The sequence below is a fragment of the Neopsephotus bourkii genome, unplaced genomic scaffold, assembly GCF_033783945.1.
Source record: "Neopsephotus bourkii isolate Nb327-2 ecotype Australia unplaced genomic scaffold, CSIRO-AGI_Nbou_v1 NB_1574, whole genome shotgun sequence".
NCBI classification, from domain to species: domain Eukaryota; kingdom Metazoa; phylum Chordata; class Aves; order Psittaciformes; family Psittacidae; genus Neopsephotus; species Neopsephotus bourkii.
Window position 1 is genome coordinate 7,865,112 of NW_026902050.1, and position 22,560 is coordinate 7,887,671.

General features: G+C 45.6%; 1 protein-coding gene across 10 annotated transcripts in view; it reads right to left on the reverse strand.

The window, feature by feature from the left end:
* Window positions 1–22,560, reverse strand: part of MECOM (MDS1 and EVI1 complex locus) — a 192,927-nt gene that overhangs the window by 31,360 nt on the left and 139,007 nt on the right. For 4 of the 10 annotated variants that reach the window (XM_061371700.1, XM_061371698.1, XM_061371699.1 and 1 more), the window contains exons 1-5: window positions 19,289–19,631; window positions 17,452–17,586; window positions 6,773–6,875; window positions 4,200–4,416; window positions 446–593 (exon numbers count right to left, since the gene is read on the reverse strand). In XM_061371700.1, the coding sequence (XP_061227684.1) occupies window positions 446–593; window positions 4,200–4,416; window positions 6,773–6,821 (414 nt within the window). In that variant the 5' untranslated portion in view covers window positions 6,822–6,875; window positions 17,452–17,586; window positions 19,289–19,631. Of the gene's footprint in view, window positions 1–445; window positions 594–4,199; window positions 4,417–6,772; window positions 6,876–17,451; window positions 17,587–18,317; window positions 18,518–19,288; window positions 19,632–22,560 lie in introns of those variants that run through there. The other 6 variants (XM_061371706.1, XM_061371704.1, XM_061371702.1 and 3 more) reach the window with 3 other exon arrangements.

Consider the following 22,560-nt stretch of genomic DNA (forward strand, 5'->3'; position numbering starts at 1 on the left):
GATGAGATTGTTGCACTCATCTTGTGCAGCTGGTACCCATTGCTATTTCTTATTTTGATACACTGCAACAGTGTCCTGAAGTTTCTGGCCCCAAGAGCTGGCACACAGCCTAGGGGACCCATCTGCCCTGCATTTCCCTAGGGTTTCTTGCCCTTCATTGATCCTACTTACACCCCACCAGTCCTCACAAAGCACCAAGCCCTGAGCTCAGGGATGCTCCACAACCTGCATCTGCACCCATTTCAAACTCCACATCCATTTCCAAATCAAAAGGGGTAGAAAAATAACGTATTTATAAAGTAGAATTGTAAAGCCCTGAGAAATTGTTTGGAGCGTGGCAGAAGCTCTATGCCCTCCAGCATCCTGGCCCCAGGCATCCCCATTTCCATGCTCCCCTGCATCCAGTAGCAAAAGAAGTGCCAGGCAGCCTACAAATTCACTGTACCTTGGCACAGTTTTCACACTCGTAGTGCTTCCCGCTGTCATGTGACATTTGGTGGCGTATCAAGTTGGACTTCCAGTTAAAAGCTTTGGGGCACTGGTCACACTTGTACTCCCTCTCCTCGCTGTGTGACAGCATGTGCTTCTCCAGGCTGCGGAAACAGAACAGGGCTCAGTGAGGGTATATTACTGGTTTATAGGAAGAGGAGACACCAGAACACATAATTAGAGGAGACAGCAGAACACATAATTACAGAAAAAAATAAATAATTAAGAAAGCCCCAAAGGCCCAATCCTGATGGACCCAAGTCCTTTGATTACCAGGTTCACCCCAGCCAGGCAGAACATCCTACTCCGACCAGAATAACACATCCTCTCATGTTTTGCCAGGCCACTTTCAAATGCTCCAGGAGAAGATACTGACATTGCTCCCTAAGGTGATTATTTCATACACCTCTCAGTATTTCACTCTGGTAATTTTTCCTTGCAGTCTGAATTATTTCTACCTTATGACTTTCCCTATAAGCACACCCTGGATCCCACCACTTGACATAATTCCACTCCTTTAACAGGAGTCAACTTTTCTTACAACAAGAATAGATAAGGAGAAACTCCAATGGAGCAGGACAGGGTGAGCATAAAAAGCCTCTAAATATGGTACACTATGACAGAAGTTATATCCGATTATTATTAACTGTGTTCAATTGCTTAGCTATTCATTTCTTAGTAGCTTATTCAGTCTATTAATAGGGTATTCAATCTCCACATAATTTCTGCTGCACATCTTTTAATTCATTTTTGTCTCTGAATTTTCTCCATTCCTGTTTTATTATTCATTTATAGAAAATATATATTTCTAAACACCTGTATTGCTTGGTCACATACAGAGTCCTAACTCACACTATTACTTGAGGATCACTACATCATGTAATAGTGGATTCACAAAAAAAGCACTGCAAACTGTGATTTTTAGCCTGGGATGCCGAAGCACATCAATCTTTCCTCAGGTGAAGCTCCCACTGATCTCTGCTGAATCAGTGGACAAAACCTGCTGGGTTTACAGTCTTATTTGGGTTGTGCAGCCCTGACAACAACATACATTCTCAACCACAGGCAATGGAAGTGCGTTCACCCTGCGGATGCTCTTTACTTCTAACCCCTTTCAGTCTTCTTCCTTTGGGGGAGAAAAATAATTCTGGCTTCCCCTCCTAATACTTCTAGAACAATTGACTTTCCATCATGCAACAATTTCACAGACCAGAGAGACGCTTGTCCCTAGCTCTGGCACCAGCTCACAGACGCCTACCATGGCTACGTGATCTGCCATCAGCACTGGGCTGTCCTGGCCCCTCAGATCTCCATCTTCCTGCTCAGCTATTTCTCCATTTAATTACGCATACCCTCAAGCATGTCTCATTCAGGCCTTTTGTTTTATATAATCTGGATATAGCACACTTTGGTACTTTTTGCTGCAAACTGTCTTTGTGGTGTTATTAGCCTTTCAATAATTCAAGAGTTCGGAGAATGACTGCATTCTCTCTCATTTTTCACTCTTTCTTACAGTACTGCCCATCTATTTATGATGACTTGTTCTTTGTTTTCTGCCCTTTCTCTTCAATATTTAATATTTTAAGCTAAATTTACATTTCCTCAATGATTCCCATATGTTAGATATCGTCCTCTGGTTTGCAGGCAGAAAAGAACTTTAACACTGAATAACTCACAACATGGAAAAATGCTACAGTCCAGACTCTTGCCTCACCCACACTGCTGCAACCCTTTTGACTTTATCTACCTACATCAGCCCTTCCAAATCAATCACTCAGATCGAAAATTAGACACATGGAGCCACATGTGCTTAATATTAGCATACTTCATACTGCTTAATATTAGCTGAAGAATAGGACCCTGTGCCTGTATAGATTCCAGCTCAACTTGATTGACCTAGTAAGTGGTGAGCAATGTTTGGCACATCGTATTTTAATTTCGGTGTCATTAATTTTGCAGAAGTGTAAGGATCAGGTCATACAGTACACTGACCGAAGACACCCTACATGATGCTGAGCCACCTCTGCTCCATCAGGAGGACCTAAAGAGCACCCGTGTTTTGGGAGAGAGGGCTCTATCTTGCAGAACCAGCACTTGAAGGATCCAGGAGTTGTCCAATGGGGTTAACCCTGGGCATGCACAAATCTATGTTAACCTCCAACAGTCAGCACAACACTCTGACTCATGGACTAGTAAAGATTTCTATGAAAAACACGAACCCACAAAATACTCTAAATTGACAAGTCAATATTTAAGGAGCTTATCATTATTAAGCAATGCAAATAAAGACACTGCTGTCCCTAAAAAGGCAGTTAATAGTCACTTTGGTTGTGCCCACACAATGTGGAGAGGGAAGAAGTCACTGTGGGAGTGTGAAAGCTGTGCTACAGACTCTGGTTGAAAGCAAATGATAATGTCCCAGGTCTGCTGCTGCTGTAAACCAGCTTCCTAAGGAATGCACTGCCTCATCACAGTAGAAGATCCAGCCCGGGATTTTGCTATTGAGATACCTCAGCATTACTATCAAATGTTGGCTGGAGTCAACCTTTCCCTGGTCCTGAAAACCACTAAGATGTATATCTGTGAGGGATGTGTTGCAGAAGCTCTTGTGTACTATCAATATCTTTCAGTAATTTTCAAAATTTGCTGTAATCTACACTGCAATACAGTATTTTACGTAGCCACAAAAAATTATAGTGACAGGAAATATGTAGATGATGTTCAGTATATAAAAGCCGTAACTGCTATTTACATTCTATGCATATTTCAGGTACACATGCACATGAGTCTGTTTATAAACATATATATATATATATAAAAAAGAAAAAGATGAACCCCAGTGTTTCAAGACAGTCCATCTATAAATATGTATTAACATATAGACATATATATAATAGAATTATTTAGGTTGGAAGGGACCTTAAATACCACCCAATTCCAACCCCCTGACCATGGGCAGGGACACCTTCCACTAGACCAGGCTGCTCAAAGCCCCATCCAATCTGGCCTTGAAACAGTTCTCTACACAACCTATACCAGTGCCTCACCACCCTCACAGCAAAGAATTTCATCCTAATATCTAATTTAAATCTACCACCTTTCAGTTTGGAGGCATTCCTCTTGTCCTATCCCTACAAGCCCTTGTAAACAGTCCCTCTCCAGCTTTTCTGTAGTTCTTCTAGACCCCTTGTGGGTACTGGAAGGCTGTTGTAAAGTCTCCCCAGAGCCTCCTCTTCTCCAAGCTCAACAACCCCAACTCTCTCAGCACAACTAGAACATGCCTCTAACTAGCAGAGTTTATTCGCAAAGATAAAAGCTGCAATGTCAGTGAACCACTTGGAGATGTTGTAAGTTATTTTTACCTAAAACCAATAAGCTTAATTGATCTGAACAATCATCAGTCCTTTAATTTCACTGCAACAAGCCCAATTAATGCCAGCAAAAGATCTGATTATTAGAAGATCTAGTTCTTAATTTAAGGACCCTACAAAGGACTTCAGTATAAGGACCAAATTTCTGATATTATTGAGACTCCATTGTTTTCTATGCCATAAAACAACAACTGGCATAGAAGTCTTACTCATCTTCGTCTTTGGTTTGTATAGAAACTGAAAGTATCAGGTTCTGCCCTAGAGAATGCCCTGCATGATCTGACTGACACCATTACAGAATTTGCCTCATTCGAGAATGTTTGAAGCATCCACTCCCACCTTTGTAAGTCTGGGAAGACTTGATCACACTCTTTACACTCCTGGATTTCATGCACATCCTGAAGGTCATTCTCATTCTCAAGCTTTTTCTGGAAGTCCTCCTCCACCATGGAGAAAGCAGAATGAGGTGTGCTGCAGGGGAACTTCTGGTGGTCTACAAGCTCAGCCTTGGACTCAAAGAGCTGGTCGCAGTCCTCGCAGCGATACTGGCGCTCCTCTGGAAGACAAAGGGGTTGGGCACAGGGAGACCTCATCACTTTTCAGTCATTTTTAACTACCATCCCAGCAGGAATTTGATTACACTGTAGTTAAATAAATGGCTAGTCAGTGAAAGAGAGAAGAACCTCAAAAGAAACAAGGATGCCTTAGAATGCTTTATAATATTGCTTTAATTCTACAGTATATAACAGTGCAATACTACCTGTTAATTCCCTGGATGACACCCAATAGGGGTTCCTAACACTGGCTTAGGAAAAAAAGTCAGTGTCTTTATATACTACCCTAAATGGGGAAATACAAGATCTTAGGTGGATGTCCAGTGGAGGCTGCCAGTCTCTGAATTTCTGAATGAAGGAGACTAATTTAGACATGAACATCAGCATCTAAAATAGCCAGAGTTTTGAAGTCTTCATTTCCCTGAGAGTACTTTTGCAGCCAACCCTGGTCAAAGCAAGCCAGAGACCCATGAAGTTGGGGCCCTTCCTTTAAATTCCATAAATCATGTGTTTCTTACTGAAAATGAGTGTAGAAGATCACTAGAGTGTCACTTTGGAGTGTCACCTGCCCTACAGATATAAATGCCATGGGGCTCCAAGTCAGAAAGGCACTGAGGAGTCTTGCTGAAATCTCTAATGTATGTAGTTGGTTACGGCTTGACAGCTGTTGCAGAGAAAGCATCATAGGGCTCTGTTGCCAACTGTCCACAAGCAATAATTTGGCTCAATCTACTTCTAAATTAGCCCTGTGGGACATATTCTTGCATGTGACTGCAGAGGTTTCCTCTGGTGCCAGGAAATACATTAGCTGCTTGACCATAGGGACTAGGCATGGAGAACAGTATGCTTGAAAACGGGGACACCTTTAGCAATAACTAAACAAAGTTACTAATGGATAATCCCCAACTTCTTCTTAAGATAACAAAAGATACTGCTTTAAATGTACAGGCAGTTGTAAGAATGTGAGCCCTTGATGTGAGCCCTGGGAAAAACCCTGTGTGCTGTCCCTGAATCCCTGAGAATTTGCAGAATGTCCACATTCGCATAAACTGCAACCTAACAGGCATTAAGTAGATATCCCACACCCAGTCCCCACTGTGGTTGTATAACCCACTGCCTGATGGACAGCAGAGCAAAAGAAGCTTTTGGAGGTGGGGGACAAATCTGAGCAAGAGCTCAAGAGTTTCAGACCCAGAATCTGTGAGTCAGATGAGTAACAAATGAGCACAAGGAGGAAAAATGCCTCAAGTGTTATCACAAGTGACAACAACATTAACAACTTGAGATTTTTCTCTTTTCAAGGTGATAAAGTAACAGTTGTTTGGCTAAGTGACAAAAAAATAACCCATAATCAGAGTCTGTACAGGTCCTGCAGGAGCAACACAGCCTAGAGATGAAGACATGGACTCTTGTTCTCCTTTTGCAATGCACACAGAGTGATCAGGTTTTGGTTAGGTTTCAATCTTGAAGCCTTACTAATATGCTGTTAACATCCGCCAACCACTGTTTCTGACAGGCAGGTTCAAGTAAGTGAGGTAAAACCTGAACAATATTAGGAGTTGCAGGGACTTAATGCTGAGAAGTATCAACTGTGCAAACTAGAGCTGCTCAGATTAATAGGTAGAAAATGTGCGTAAGTATCTCAAAGGCAGATGCTAGGAGGATGGTGCCAGACCCTTTTCAGTGGTGCCCAGTGACAGAACAAGCAGCAGCAGCCATAAACTAAAACACAAGAAGTTTCACCTCAACATGAGGAAGAACTTCTTTATGTTGAGGGTGGCAGAGCACTGGAACAGGCTGCCCAGGGAAAGTGTGGAGTCTCCCTCTCTGGAGACATTCAAAACCTGCCTGAACACATTCACGTGTAACCTGCTCTAGGTGACACTGCCTTGGCAGGGAGGCTGGACTAGATGATCTCCAGAGGTCCCTTCCAACCCTAACTATTCTGTTATTCTCTGAAAATGCAACATCGAATGAAGCAACATTCAGTTGCATTCAAATGCAACACTGAGTGAAGCTACACTCCTGGTTGGACCAGGCTGGAGTGATGGAGTGAAAAAGAAAACAAACCCAGAAGCCCTCCAATACCAGTGTCAGCATCACTTTTGAGAGCAGACTCACCCTTCAGAGGGTCTAAAGGAGCTGTGATAATATTACGCTAATTTGTTCACTGAGCAGCTTTCAGAGGAACACTAGGGCAGAAGACAGACAAATACACCTGTGGTCCAGCTCTCCTCCTGGGCTTTAGTGAAGCCATCCCAGATTTCAAAAGGATTCCAGCAGAGGAGAAATCTCCCTAATTTTTTGCTTAATTTCAATGATACTTTCTATTACATTAGACAATAAGAAGTGGCTAACCATGAATGTCCGGAGCCATTGTTTCATGTGAATAATCTTCACTCTTCATGAACAGCAAGAGCTCCTCTCCTGGTTCAATATCTGCTACCACTCTGTAGAATATCTGAAAAAATCGAAAGCAATGATTATATATATCTTGCTGTGATTACCACAATAGGCAAAGAGGCATAAACCATTGCTGGTGAGTATCACAGGATCAAAAAACACTTGTCCAGACCCTGTCCTGGTGTGGCTGCTGGCTGCCATTTGCTGGAGAGGTGCTGATTTTGACTACGGCTCTTTCCAGACCAAAGGCTATTGGTGCTTTGGGTTCTGAGGATAAAAAGGGCGATTGCTTTCAACAGTGACTGCTGTAAAATGAGCTGTGTGATGACTGCAGATATCAACATCAATTTGCATGCTTAGTTATACCAAACCCATGTACAAAGCAGCCATAAAATGTTTCCCTGAGTGATCCATGTAAGGGACGTAACTCTGGTTGCACAGGGAAAAAGGTACTAAAGCAGATCTGAGAAGATATTGCTGATTAAGCCACAGGCATTCAACCCCCGTTACAATTATCTATGCAGTCCAGAAAGCTTTGAGGTGAGAGGCTTAGGCAAACCAGCATGCCTGGCTATTCCTCAGCTTCGAACAGGAATCAAAGGAAGAAGCAGTCCTGGATGAAGAAACAACCATGAGCAGCCAAAAGCTGCTGGTGGTGACCCTGGCTGGTGGCTCCTGGTCCCCCAGTCCAGGTGACATCAGGCTCTGGGAAGGACCCATCAGGGAAGCAGGAGGTTGAGGGTCAGGGTGGGGTGGGGGCAAAGAGGCCATACTCCCTTGGGTCCGTATACCCAGAGCAAGCACACACTGGCACCGCAAGCCTCTGCGGAAAGGAAATTCCCAAAATCCATGTGGCTGTTTTCTGTCTCAGCAGGAAATATGAAGAACACTAAAAAGCTCCATGAAGCAGCTCAAATAAGTATTAGTAACTTCCTCAGGCCTTGTTAAACAGAAACACATGACAGCTATGTTTCCTTTGCTAAAAAATTATGCCTTTGCAATTTTCTTGGACTAACATATTTTTAAGGGTTTTGCTCTCAAACTCTGAACTCCCAATACTCAGTGCACTGCGAGAAAGGCAGAAAATCACCTCCACTGTTTAAAGTCATACAGGTGTGTGTCACAAGGTAGGTACCGAGATAGGTAGATATGCGTGGGTATTTTTCTTGCGCGGTCGCACATGAACAGTCATCCATCGGGTGGCCCCGGCAGCCGAGCACATACCGATCTCCTCCAGGAGGTGGCCGTATAACCTAATCGTTTCTTTCTGCACAAGAGGCCTTTGCCAACAGATATGAGCTTAATGCCTAAAAATAACGAAAAAAGATGCATTTCCTTGGATTTGTTTTCTGTTCTTCACCTTGTCCCACAAAGCGCTCTGGAGATGTGCAGAGGAGCAGCAGTGAAGGCTGCCAGAGCCAGCTCATCCCAGTGCCGCAGTGCTCACCCCTCTCCAGGAGCCAGAAATGCTGGGAAAAAAAATCAGGTACAAGGTACCTGTGCCACAACCCCCTGCTTATGGCAAGTTTTCCCCATAAAATCCAGGAGAAGGAGTTTATAGGCAGCCCGATCTGGCCAGGCTGCATCTCCTTCTTCTTCCATACTGCCCTGGTCGAACCATCAGCTGGGTCTGCTAGAACTTGCCATTTTTACCCCTTGTTGAAGGGATTTCAAACTCCACAGAGTATTCTGGAGAGTACAAAGGGCCAACAGAGCCATGGCAAGGTCTCATGCATGTCTCTTCATGCAGCTGAGCAAATCCCTGGTACCATAATCCCCTCTGGAGCTGATGCCGCCATTGGTGCCAAAGGACGTGGGGCTGCTGTGTGGGCTTCGGCATGCTGGAGATGCAGCTGAGGCAATGCACACTTGATCAAAGGCTGAAATGCATTTAAGTGAAGACAGCTTTTAACACCCACAAACAGATATGATGTCAGTGCCGCATCCAGTGAATATCTGCTTTAAGTGATGCTTGGTTTTCCATTTATCAAGATAAATGCACTGAAAAATGGCTTTTTTCTTCCAGAAGTATGATGACCTCTACACATCTGAAAGGGAAGCTGCGGTCCAGTCTGTGGAAGATAAGCCTGTTTGCTGGCTGGTTTTGAGGTGAAAAAAAACAGTGTATGGCACTGCACACTCACACGAGAGACTCCTGCAGACCTCCCTCGGGCAGAAGCAGGATCAAGCCCACCACACAGCCAGGTGGGACCTCCACCATCTCAAAGGGACTGTGCCAAAGCTCCTGCTCTGCCCTGGATGGCTCTGCCCAGGACTTGCCTCAGTGCTCCCAGGTTCTGTGTCACAGTCATGCAAACTCAGTTGTTCTCAGGACATCCACACCAAGAAGCAAACAAAATCCACAGCCAAGCCTTCACCAGTATTTTCTCTCCCCCATCAAAGGTATTTTGATAGACCTTTCCACCTCTCGTCACAAACTGAGGGCACGTGGACCATATGTAGGCATAAAGAGGGTCTCTTGTCCATGAAGCGCTGCGCTAGAGTGGCATCACTTCTCTTTGGGAGACCCCAGTACAATACAGCATCTTTCTTGTAGCTGTGGGACAAATCCCTAACCTGGGTGTAAACTCAGCAGCCAATTGTTCTCTCTGCACTGGTATTCAGAAACACCAGAGATGATTAAGCTACCCATCAGAAACTACCTGGCCAGCCTCTCTGCACCTCAGCAGGGAGGCAAGATGGAATATGCCAAAACCCACCATGTTTTAGGTTAAGTGATGTTTCTTTGTTTTGCATCTCAGAACTAATGCTGTACAAAACAATGTCCAAGTGACAGGTTTCCAGATTTCTGGCATTTTGACATTATTATCATTAAAATACTAACTTTCATCATTAGTATTGAAAACTGTTTTTTAGATTTCTGTATATATAAAAATCCCAACCTGTACTAACAGTTTATATACCAGACTGCATTCCAGTGTGGATCTAAAATAAGACATATTCAACTTTAAACCGAAGTGACCGTGCAGGTAAATTTAATTTCATTTTAAGAGCTGTACTTGCCACTTCACAAGAAAAGCTTTTTTCTTACCCTTCCCACCTAAAACTTCCTGGAATTATCCAGTCTGAGAAACAGTGAGAAGCTAACTGCTGAAATGAACCATGTTGCTCAAATTTTTAGGTAGCAGCAGCCTACCAAGGGCAGACAGTGTGGGGGTCCTGCAAGCCCCCAGATGGGAAAGCTCATAAATGACCCCACAGCCCCTGTTTTGCAACAACAGCAACCTCTACCACAGACAGTATTTTTTTGTATTAGAAAACGCTAATGTAAAACAAGCAGACTTCTCAATTGCAAAAATTGAAAATTTCTTGGGTGCAGTCCTGGCTCTTCTATCACTTCTTCAGCCAACCAAGCCCATTTTGTTACCTGGCTTTCTTGGGTTAAGCTGTACTCACGATGTGAGAGCACACAGCAGTCTGCCTCAAGGAGTATAAGAAGAGCTGCTGCACAGTAGAGGAACAACCAGAGGAGGGGGGGGGAATAAAAGCAAAGTCCAGATGCACATTTCACATGCCCTGGGATCAGCGGTGTGTGACTGCAGTTTATATAGGAAGAGCAAAATCGGATCCAGATCTGGAAACACTTTCAAAGTTCAGGGGGTCTGAGGTGGAAAGAAGTTGGGGGAGGCCTAACTCATCAGTCCTCTGTGCCTGCCTACACCGCAGGTCATATATTTATGCTACCGAGCAGAAATAAAAGCTCCCAAACTGCAAAGCTGTAAAGGGAAAGGGGAGGGGAGAAAAGAAAGGAACACACACAATTTACTTTAAAATGGATGAATAAGGCCTCATTGTTATGAATCCCAGTTTACTTTTCCTGGTCAGGCACTTGAAATTTTATTTATGCTTAATAGACTGCATTTGGCATGTGTAAAGATGACAGAAGCGTGAATTATGAACGACCTTCAACCTATTCAGGAAGTTGTAATAATTGAAATAATAGCGAAAACGCACTCCCCGCGAGCTCAGCCCAGGGCTGTGCACTTGGCTGCCGCCATCCGCGCACTCTTAAGTACCCCGGCCATCCCATGTGCCCCAGCCAGACCTGCACCACTCTGAACCCTCCTTTCACTCCCCACCAGCGTGCCCTCCAGCCCCCAGGAAGGGGGAGTTGCTGGTGTGGGGGGAAAAAGTGACACTTCATCTGATGAGAATAAGCAAAGGCACTAGCTGCTACACAAGCATCTGTCATGCTTAACCCCATAGAGGAGCTGTATTCTGTTGCATTCAACCAAAGCCTTTATTCCTGTGTACGCATGAGCTTTGAAAAACATTCCACATACCCCAGTGCTGCCTGGCAAACTCAGGTTTTCAGACAGGTGAGAGATGCTGCTTGGAATCAGTGCTTTTTGTACTTTAACCCTCCAAACAATGTATTAAGCCTACAACTAGCATCTCAGGGGAAGGCACTGAGTGGCTTTGTCCTGCACCCCACTGATGCAAGCAGGAGGACCAAGTGAAGAACCCACCCCCCATGGAATGGTAGGAAGGTACAGAAAACCCCAAAGGTGGAGCGCACCCCAGTGAAAGCCTGGTGAAGTCCACCAAGTGTGATGCTGCTACCCCTGCACCAACATCCAGCACCCAACAGGCTCCCAGCTTCTGCCACAAGCCACGGGTACGTTTACCCTGAGTAAGACACCAGCCCCATCTCCCAGACACCTCTGGAGGTTCTAGTGCAGTTGAGAGGATCATGCCCCAAGCTGGGGCTGGAAAGCAAGCGCCCAGAGAGGCGGCGTGCATATTGCCAACTGGCATTCACCTCCACATTGCTTTGGAGCAAGAATGGAACTTGCCTCAAAAGAAAAACAAATTAAATGTCCAAAACTAATAAGCAAGGAGCATGATCAAAATCGGGATTTATGCTTGCCAGTAAAATGAGAAGGACAAACGGATGCATAACCTCATAACGAGCCATAATTAAGCAGTTGAGGGGAAAAAGAAGAAAGAAAAAGATCCAAATGGTGAAGCTTCAATTTTAGCTCCGGTTCTTCAATTTTAGAAGAACAATTTCTGCAGCTGTAGAACTGTGTGATGAAACCTGAGCCAGGTTCTTCTTGCCATACTCAGGCAAATGATAAATTGAAACTAACTGGAGTTTTTTCAAGGGCTAATGTAGAGGAGTCCTTCTGAGCGCTGTACCAGGCCCAAAGAAAACTTCAGCAAAAATCCACAGGCAAAACTCAGCAAGTGCCTGCATGCAAGCGGCTGTGGGGACATGGGTGGGAGCCCAACAAGGAGGGGAGGACCCTTCCATTCACCCTGCCGAAATGGTGAGGGAGCACCACAGTGCCTCAACACCAGGACTGCAAACCCTTTCCTTTCTTGTTTCCAAAATGCACTGAAACTGCCAAAGCAGATCAAGCTGGAGCAAGGACACTCTCCTGAAATGGCACCAGAAATACTCATTTTGCCACCTTCTGAGGCAAAAGGTGCTATCCGCTCCTCCAAAACGAGGAGGGAGAAGCAGAATGTCCTTCCACAGGGCATCCTCTTTGGCATCTCAGGAGCTGTAAGCCACCTCCCCAGTGATACTTATGTCTTCTTCCTTCGCAGGTGAATTTTAGCCTTCCTGAAAGCCACGGGACTGAGTGAGAGACTGTCACATCCAGCCGAGCTGCTCCAGCCCCTCAAAATATCCTGCCTGGGGGACTGCTGGCAACCAACACCAGACCATAACTTCTGTGTGTCCACCCATTCTCATGACTTCACCGTGCAGCTGTCTTCCAACATCCCACCTTCATTCATGAACCACACAAACTGTCCAGCGAATTGCAGTCTTGTCCTGGCTCTGTGGACAACTATAATCCTCTATACTCTTTCTGACAAGCATACGAGTGTGATTTGACAGCTCTCACCACAAAAAAAAAAAGGCATTTTTGCTTAGTGACAACATGCCTTACTGCTTTCATTGAACAGGATCGTCAATAAAAAACATCGTTTTGCAGAAATGGCAACAAGAAGTTGCTGGGTTTGGTTCTAAACAATTCATTTTAGGTCATGTCAGGACAGGCCAACACTGAGAGCAGTAACACCACCAGTGCATTTAGCTCCAGATAACACAGGCAGATGTAAAAACCAGGCAGCACTTTCACCCACAGCCTCAGCCCTAACTGCAGTTAAGTGGAAAATCACCACCGATGAGCTCCTTGTTCCACCGGCCCTAAACTAACGCGACCCTGCTGCACTGGAGACAGACATTCAGTGGGATCTGGATTAAGCTTTATTTGCTTAATAAACTAATAAATCATAGAAATAATCATGGCAGAATAGGGCCCCATATGAGCTCAGCATGCGTGTGCCCTCCTGACCTGCAACAGGCAAAACCTTAATTTCACTCTCTGACAACAAAGCCTCAGAACTGTTCCTTAAATACACAACTTGTGCAGGTGGCTGTGTGTCCAGGGCTGCTGGAGGAGCCTCTGCCGTTTTCTGCCTGAGAGCTGCCTGCCGCAGAGCGGGGGCAGTGGCAGTAAAATCTGAAACATGAAGCTGTGTCTGCAGATTAAAAAAGTTTGTAAAACGTGTAAGATGTGATCAGATCTGGTGAAACTTACAGCAGGAGGTTCACCCGTGTAAGTTTATATCACTGACATCGGGCATGTTGTTAAAGACTGTAGTACTACTGGTTTTTCTCCCACTGCATTGGCATATATTTGAGTGTAAGGAAATGAAAGAAAACACACACAAAACCCCCAAAAATCTATCTCAGCACATTCAGCAAACCAAAACCTCAGGAAACTGATCTTGACCCACTTTGAGTTTTCCATGGATAAACCAAAGAGAATCTTCACGAGCTGCTTTGTTGGGGGGAAAGAGAACTGGAAGCTCAGAGCAGTTTCACAGTGTTATGGGGCTGTATCACTGTTAGAGCTCTGCAAGCAATAAGCCAGATAAAAACAATATTCAGGAGTTTTAACTTCAACTGCTACCACCTATGTTTCTTAAAAGAAAAAAAAAAAATACATATTTTTATAGCTTCAAGGTGACCGTGATCCCAGCCTGAAAAAAAGCCCAGAACGTGTGACAGCCTCTGACATGCCATTGCTATAGTCACTGCTGTGTTTGCAACTGTACTTTCATTAACATATATATTTTAAAATAATGCTTTTGCTGGGATGACAGTGCTGCCAGAAAGCCTAACAGGGCTTATCATTCTGAAGTCATTAAAAAATTGGACTAATAGATGTTTAATGATAACAGCGGGGAGCCCTCCAAGTTAGCAGAAACTGGTACTGAATCCCAACTGACTCTGAGCTGAAAAAATGCATTCCAGGGCAGCAGCAGTGACAAGACTCTCTGCAGCTCTGCACACACCGTACTCTCTTTGGGGAAAGGAAATAAATAGCTTGCCCTGTTTGTGGAATTTTATTAATTCAGATACATCTTAAATTACATATGTTCAGGTTAGATTGGGCATGACAGTAGGTAATAGGAAGACAGCAAAAAGATATCCTAGATCAATCTTGTCTGAAATAAAAAAAAATAAAAAAATCAAAAAATGCACCTTTTAAACCCTACTCCACCTCCAATCAAATGAAACATGAGTTGCATCCAGCGTGCATGTTTTGACTGCATCCCACCATTATCGAGCTGTTCATCTTAGCAAAGCTCATTTATACAGTCATAAGAAAGAGCCCAGGCCTTTTGTAAAGTTGATCCTAAGTGATGAAACCTAACCTCAGCCGTGAGTCAGGGGGTGGGGTGGTATGTCTCTGAAAAAACTCTAATAGAGAAAACAACAAAAAATGTTTTTCTTTCACTCTTTTTGTTAAATACAGAAGGTAGAGCTTAGCAGAGCGACTACATTACACATCGTGCTGAGATTCACCTAAATCCTGCCTGAAGCAGTCTGGGAATCATACCTGTCTGTCAGTCAAGCTTGAATCTAGTAGCATAAGCTTGTGGGCAACATAAGGCTGAGAGTGCTGGCAGGATCTTTTACCTTTTCAGGTACAGCCCAATGTTTGCTTGTGAATTTTACAGATGAGTTGAAGCAATTAGAGGTGAACAATTACTGCTGATCGAGTGTCTGTGTCTCAGGAGCTAGCAGCATCTCCCACAGCAGGGATGCTTCCAGCATGATCGGGGCTTGTAGAGAGAGGCACTTTGTCCTCCTGGGGAACTAGAGAGAACCAACCAGGGTTCCCCCCATCTGAGTGCACCCCTGCACCCAGCACTGACTGCAGCTCCAGCTGAACTGGGCTTTCCTGTCCCCGCTGGGCTGCACCGCTTCTGCTCTCCAGCTCTAACTGCAACCACTGATACTTACCCTCAGGCTTCACATTGGGTTTTTTTTTCCTCCTTTCCCACCCCACCCCTCTCACCTTCTTCTTATTCTTTTTCTTTTTTTTTTTTTTTTTTTTAGTTTATCCCCTTTTCCCCCTTTCTTTCTAGGAGCTACAGAGGCAGAGTGACCCAAAGGCAGCCCCACACAGTCTATACACAGGCACACATGCACACTCAGTTCTGACTTGCATTTGTCACTCCTTGTACATGCACACATTTGGCCATGTAATGTCCATTTCCCAGTCTGCCTTCCTATTATATTTTATATTACCTCTGGTGAGCTTGTGCCAGAAGAAAGCAGAAGGAGGAGCTGTTAGAAAGGCTTTTTCACTTTAAGATTCGAGAGCACATTTTTAGCATTAACTTTTTAGACTCTGGTCATAAAATGTTGGAGTACGCGTACAATTTTGTGGGTAAATGTGCAGTGTTTCCAGAGGGCCATAGGAACAACAATCTTGCTGACAGCGTTCCGCTCACAACATGCTACTTGAAGGACAACAAATCCTTAATTTGCAAATCTCAGCAACAATAAGCTATAAAAATATGGAATTATGAACAGCATGATACTGTGCAAAATAAATAACAAGTCTCCAGTGAATGAAAGAAATCATTGGCAGCAGTACAGCCACCACTACCAAATGTCAGAAATGCAAACACTAAAAAAGGAGAGTCAAAAGTGCCGTAACTTTCCTTCTAAAACCATCAAAATGCGGGTGCATGTCTGCCTCGCAGAGGTGAATGATGATGTTTTAGCCTAGCATGTATTTTCAGTTGCAGATCACAAATACTGATGCAAAGACAATAAATTACTTTGAACAAAGCACGTGATTCCACTTCTAACCTTTTCTAGCTATGCCAGCTCTTATTAAACATAGAACATTTGAAATTGCTGTTTCAATTAATCTGTATAGTTTTGCTTTCATACCACTGTTCCATAAACGCTCTGCACTCAGAGAATTTATCATTTTTCAGGGTAAAGCATGTTTCAGCTTGGAAAATGTATTTTGCATTTACTAATAATCTTTATGGTTTCTTTAGCTAAACCAACTGCTATATAAACAAGAAATTACATCTCAGTTGCTGCCTCATTCTGTGTTACGTGTGCTCAGGACTGAGCTATAAAAGTCAAAAATTAAAAAATCCCCTTTTCTCATAGGTTCTGAAAAAGTTTTTTAAACCAATTTTAATCAACTATCTCACATGAGTGAAACACATAATGCTGTGCTGAAAACAGCAGACTGTTTCACATTCATTTCCTAGACGTAAAGAATTTGATTAGAAAGAATGGTTTCTAATTGAAGCTTTGTGACTGATTGTGATTCTTATTTCAATACTGTCAAGGCTATTAAATCAGCTAAAGGTAATCTTTAGCATTCACCTGATGCAGTTAATTAAAGGGGTGGAAAATGAAACACTGACTAAAAGAATCAAATCTTATGTTGCAGGTAGCAAACTTTACATTGGAGACAAGAATTCACAATCAGTTATTGCTTTGCTATTTTAGATATTTTATTTTAAAGGAGTTTAGCTTTCTTAACCTACCTACACTCATTAAAATATTTCATAATGGCATGCATTATCCACAGACTAAAGCCAACCTTGATTCAAGAAACACCTAATAACTCATCAGCATAATTGAAAACAAAATGCTTCACTGCATCCTTCCTCTGCCTATCCCAGCCTTTTTTCCAATACACAAGGATAAAAAACATTTCAGCTGAACAAAGGGTGGATTTAAGTATAACAAATAGAAAGAAAAGAAAAAATACTGAGGATCCTGCTATTACGAGTTCCAGCAAAGTGTATGCGAAAGTGTAATAATATTCATGCACATGTGCATTCAAATCCGAAGCCCCAAACATGCAACTACATTGGCAGCATTATCAGTTTTGTGTCTTCCCCTGCACTCTTTCCATTAATTTCACATTACAGATTCTGACCAACTGAATGGTTTAACGTAACAGTCCAACTAGACTGTTACATTAGACTGGATCAGGAGCCAGAAAATGCTTCTAATTCAAAATCAGCAAATACTAGCTTTGTATTCCCAAGAAAGCACTCCCAGTTTTTATCAGGTACAGCAATAAAAAAAAAAATTAACTTATTAATTGAACAACAAGATGGAAAAATAAAAAAATCAGATTAACTATAGACTATAATCAAAATTATTCCATTCTGCATCTCACATCTGTGCCTTATCTTATGCTGTAGCAGAAAACGGGCCAAAATCTCTTGTGAATTCCTGCTGCTTTTTTCAGTTTTTTTAACATCGACACCCTAAAGTTCCTTAAAAAAAATAAGTCCAGAAAGTGAACGCTACATACCTGGTCACTTATCTGACATGCAACAAGGTTGTGCTGATTGTAGCATCCAGCAAACTTGATATATTTGAGCCAGTTTCCTACATCTGGTTGACTGGCATCTATGCAGAACTTCACATTGCAAAACTCATCCAAGATCTAAAAGGAAGAATATGAAAGAGTAAATCTTTCTGTCACTGTCTGGCCATACTAGCCAAAAGATAAATCACAGGTTTCCAGATAAACAAATAGCTGACAATAACAACAGTAATAATAATAATAATAATAATAATAATAATAATAATAATAATAATAATGACATGTTTATTCAGAAATATGCTTCTCTAGTGAGACCTTTCCCCCCCCTTTTGTTTTTTTTTGGAGCAGTCAGAATACATACACAATAATAAAAAGACAACAAATGTACTGAAAAATGTTTTGAGAAGTGTTTAAACTTAATCGAGATGTTGACTAATTATTGCTAAGAAACACCATGTTACTTTAAAAGCGATCTGATTTTCCCTGCATTCATCACTGACTATATTTGAAATTATAATTTTAATTCAATATGACTTCATCAAGGAATATAACAAAAAATATTAAAACGGGTGATGTTAGCTCCATTAGAAGTTTCTGTTTTGTTTCAGGATTTACATTGCTTGCAGCACCATTTACGCTTCGTATTTGTTGTTCTGAATCAAACTTTATTGGAAAAGCAGAGTTATTTATCTTGTTTTAATATTATGCTTCCCAAACAGTCCATTTTGTGCAACACTTAAATCCCTCCCCTTAACTGAAGCAAATAATAGAAGTCCTTATGCCAAACTAAAGAACATAAATAAAAAACAATGTAAACACTCATGCAAAACATCGCAGGATTCAATACATACCAATAAATGGTTCCAATTATGCAGACAATAAACAAATCTAATGAGACTGCTTGTGGACAAGCTAAAGAGGATGTTCTATTCTAATATTATGACAAGTTACTAATCGTTACATACAACTGAATATCATTACTTATTTGCAAGCTTTACAACCGGCCTATCCTAAACTTTCCCCAGCATCCCAGGAAACTCACTGCTACATTTGTAACTTCTCCGGCTGGGCACCGGCAGCAAACTACTAGGGCTTGCTAGGAAAAAAACCCCAAAACAAACCAAACACCTCAAAACACACGCCCCGAGGGAAAAGCAAAGGGAGAAGGAGGTTGTTTCCCTGTGAGAAGCGTCCGGATCCCCGTCCAACCCCAAAGCACTTTTGCCCTCCGCGCCGAGCGGACGGGAACACCGGCACGGTGTGTCACTGGGTTAATGAAAACCCGCGGAAGTTTCCTATCAGGAGCTGACAATACAGCCTAAGCCAGCGCACGTTCATTAATTAAACGAACCCCGCGGAGAGGTGCTCTCCCCAGGGGGGCGCCGGGGGCAGCCCCGGTATGGCGGCCGCTGGCCGGGTCAGGACCCCCCCTCGGAGCCGGGATCAGGCCCGCCGGGCATTGCCTCGGTTCTCTTCTCGAGCAGCCTTGCCCCCCCAAAAAGGGGGGAAAGCCTAACGCCGAACCCCATCACCGCAAAAACGAGGCCGCGCTGCGCGGGGCCCAGCGGAGCTGCGGCCCCGCAAGGCGAGCTCCATCCCCCGGGGGAGCGCACGCTGCCCAGATGATAAATTTTTGGAGGAGGAGGCATTTCATTTTCCCTTTCAAAACAATCCCCGCTCTGCTTCGGTGGAAAACGACTCAGCCCCCAAGACCGAAGCGGCGGAGGAGGGTCGACCCGGGGCCGGCGGAGCAGCGGGCACCGACGGGGCAACGCGGCCCCGTCCCGCGGGGCCGTGGGCAGCGCCGCGCCGCCGCTCTTACCTTGTGTCGCCGGGAGCCCGCGGGGGCAAGGAGGAGGGGGGAGAGAGAGAAAAATATCCTTCAGGCAGCTGGAAGTAACATCTTGGCGTCAAACGCGGGCGGAGGCGGAGGCCGCGGCCGTCGGGGTCTGGAGTTGCGGTGGGCGCTGCGCGGTCGCGGTGCGCTCCACCATTAGTCGCGGAGCTGCTGGGGCCCGTGCCGGCGAGGGGGAACTTGCCAGCCCCGGAGGGCTCAGCGGCGGCAGGGCTCGGCGGGTTCCTGCCGGCTCGCCATCACCTTCCCCTTTCGGCCCCTCCTGGTCTTATCGGCTGGTGTGGGGGGTGTGTGTGTGTGTATATGCAAAGAAAGTTATCGAGAGGGGGAAGGAAAGGGGGAAAAAAGAACAAAACCAAAGCACCAAAACCCACACAACCCTTTTCAAGAGGGGAAAAGGAAAAAAAAAAAAGGAGAAAACAACAACAAAAACCCCACCGCACACCGTTCAGCAAAACAAACTTCTTTCACTTCTCCACCGGGGATGGGAGAAAAGTGTGTGTGTGTGTGTGTGTGTGTGTCTGTGTGTGGTGGGCGGGCAGCTCTCTCCCTCCCCACGCCCGCCGCCTGCCCGCGGCGCTTCTTCGCCGCCGCACCCCCGGGCAGCGCCCGGCCCGGCGTGGCCCTGCCCGCCCTCCCTCCCCGCCCACCCCGTCGGGTCCTGCCAGCCCGCCGCTCCCCTTTCGGGCACTGTCTCTTTAAAGCGGGGCAGCCCCAGCCGCGTCGGCGGCCATCCCCCCCTCCCTTTCCTCCGTCCCGGGCGGCGGCGGCGCTCCCGGCGCGCTTAAAGCGACAGCGGCCCCGCGGCCGGGGGTCACCGCCAGGTCGCGGAGGAGCGGCCCCGCCGGGGGGGGCACACCGGCAGCCGGCTTCCCCCCGCCCGCATCCCCCTCCTGGGGCTGGCAGGGGCTCCACGGCGGTACGCGGTGCCTCGGGCCCTCGCCGCTCTTCCCCAGCTCCCTGCGGCCGCTCGCGCCGTCGCGGCGGCTCCGCAGCTGGACTGCGGCGAGCGGGAGCCGTGCTGCGTTCGCCCCGACGGCTTCTCCCGGCGCTCCGGCAGCGGGCGAGCCCGGCTTGTTATCCCAGTTCTTTTCTTCATAGCCGCCACTGCGCTTATTAATAATAATTTTAAATGAAATGCAACTTCTTGGGGTTTTTGGGTGGTTGTGTGCCCGACAACCCCGGTTAAGGCAGCAGAACCACCCGTTTGCGGCCGCTTCCAAACGATTATTTTTTAACACCACCCCCCCCGCCCTGTATTTATTTGGTAACGAATCCCATGAATGGTGCCGGCGGGAGGCTGGGCTCTACCTGCCGGCGGGGGCTGCGGCGGTGGCCGGGCCCACGCCTGCCCGCGGGGTTCCAGGGTTCCGCCAAACCGGCCCCGCATCCCACCGCGATGGAAAGCCGCGGGCGGCCGGGTCAACAACGGCCAGAAACACGTATAGATGTGTATTCTGGGGAGGAGAGTAGGGAGAAAAAAGAGGGCTGAACCGCGAGTTTTATTGCACCGTGCAGAAGTGCCACCCACTTTTTTGCCCCCACATAATTTTTTTTTTTTTTCCTGAAGTGCAGATCTATTTCTCAGACTAAAAGTCAATTTTTCTTTCCCGGGGGGCCGCGGACGGGGACGGGAAAGGAGGGCAGGGGGAGGGCGAGAAGCCGGGTGACAAGAGATGATGATTAATTCGTCTCAGCGGCCTGTTATCTGTGACATTGAACTGTTATTTCAGATAATAGCTATTGTTCGAGGCGGGGAGGGAAGAGAGAAGGGGGGGGAAACCCCGCACGCAGTGGTGGTAGGTAGGACAGGAAAAAAAATCCTTTGTCAATAACCTCGAAAAACCTGGTGGGAGATTCCCGTAGCGCCCGGGCCTGAGAACCGCCCGGTTTGCCGGACCAGTGATTTCCTGCCCGCCCATTGTGGGAGCTTTCTTCCTCCCTCTCTCTTTTTTTTTTTTTCTTTTTTTTTTTTTTTTTAATTTAGCCATAAATTGGACCGGCTCGAGCTATGAGCTGTTCTATTTTCTTCCTGTCAGGATGAGGGATTTGTTTTATGATGCATTGTGTATTAAATACAAGTAATCTGGGAAACTGATTGCTCGAGCCCATAGGCCTGATCAGAAGCCCCGATAGGAGCAGGAGCCCCCCCTTCCCCCTCCTAGCTTTGCCACAAAAGGAGGAAACGCCGGTGGATAAACAAAAGGGCCTCCCGGTACCGGCGAAGCGGGGCCGGTCGGCACCGGGGCTCCCCCGCCGCCACGGCGCGTCCAGCAGCCGCTAGGTGGCGCTCGCCGACGGGACACAAGCCGGGGCCGCCGCGGGACGCGTCCGAAGCGGGAGCGGGGCAGGAGCTCCCCGTTTGGGAAGGGGGGGGGGGGGAACAGTTCGGGAATTCCCCTTCACGCACCGGTTCCGGCGGCTCGGTTTTACCCAGCCGGGCAGAGGGGAGCGCGGTTCGGGAAGGAGGAGGAAAGCACATGCTCCCGAACCAGAGGGTTCGTGGCAGGGCAGCTCGGGAGGCGTGGGGGGGCGAGCGTCGCCTCGCCGCCGGTCATGTAAGGGGACATTAGAGCTCCGCGTATTTACATGTATTTTCCTTCTTTTAAGCAAGAATCTTTTAACCATATCGGTAGCCTTTTCTCTCTCCCCTTGGAGGGTTTGGTAGGGGCTTCAAAAGACCCACATATTTCCACAGGGTCCCTTTTGCAATTGTTTATTTAGAATAAGTCGCTGTATTAGTGCAGGCAGTAAGGAGTTAGTACTCGAGTCTGCTAGTAATTCCCACCAGGCTGTAAACTGATGCCTCTTTTAAGCCTTAAACTTCATGGTCGTCCCAGAAGTAAAAGTTCTCATAATGGAGACCCTATGGGCATCGTGCATTCCAGCACATCATTAAAGCAAAGCAAAGCAGCTCAGCCAAAGCCAGATGAAATAACTGCACTGTCCACTTTTAATGGGCTTCCTGTGGACAAACACTGCAGAGGACAATGGTGAAAAATCAGACAAGTCGCTGGTGATTTTTTAAAATACCATAAATGTTCATATCAGGCTTAATATTATCCTTACATTTATAGAGCAAGCCACCTCATAACCGCATTTTTAAGTGGGGTTTAATGTTATATTTCTCAAGGTGACTAAACACAATATGGAGCATCCTGACTGACACTGCAGTGAGCGTTTAAAACACCGGGCAATTGTATTGTGCAAGGACAGAGAAAGGAAAACCAATGCAAAAC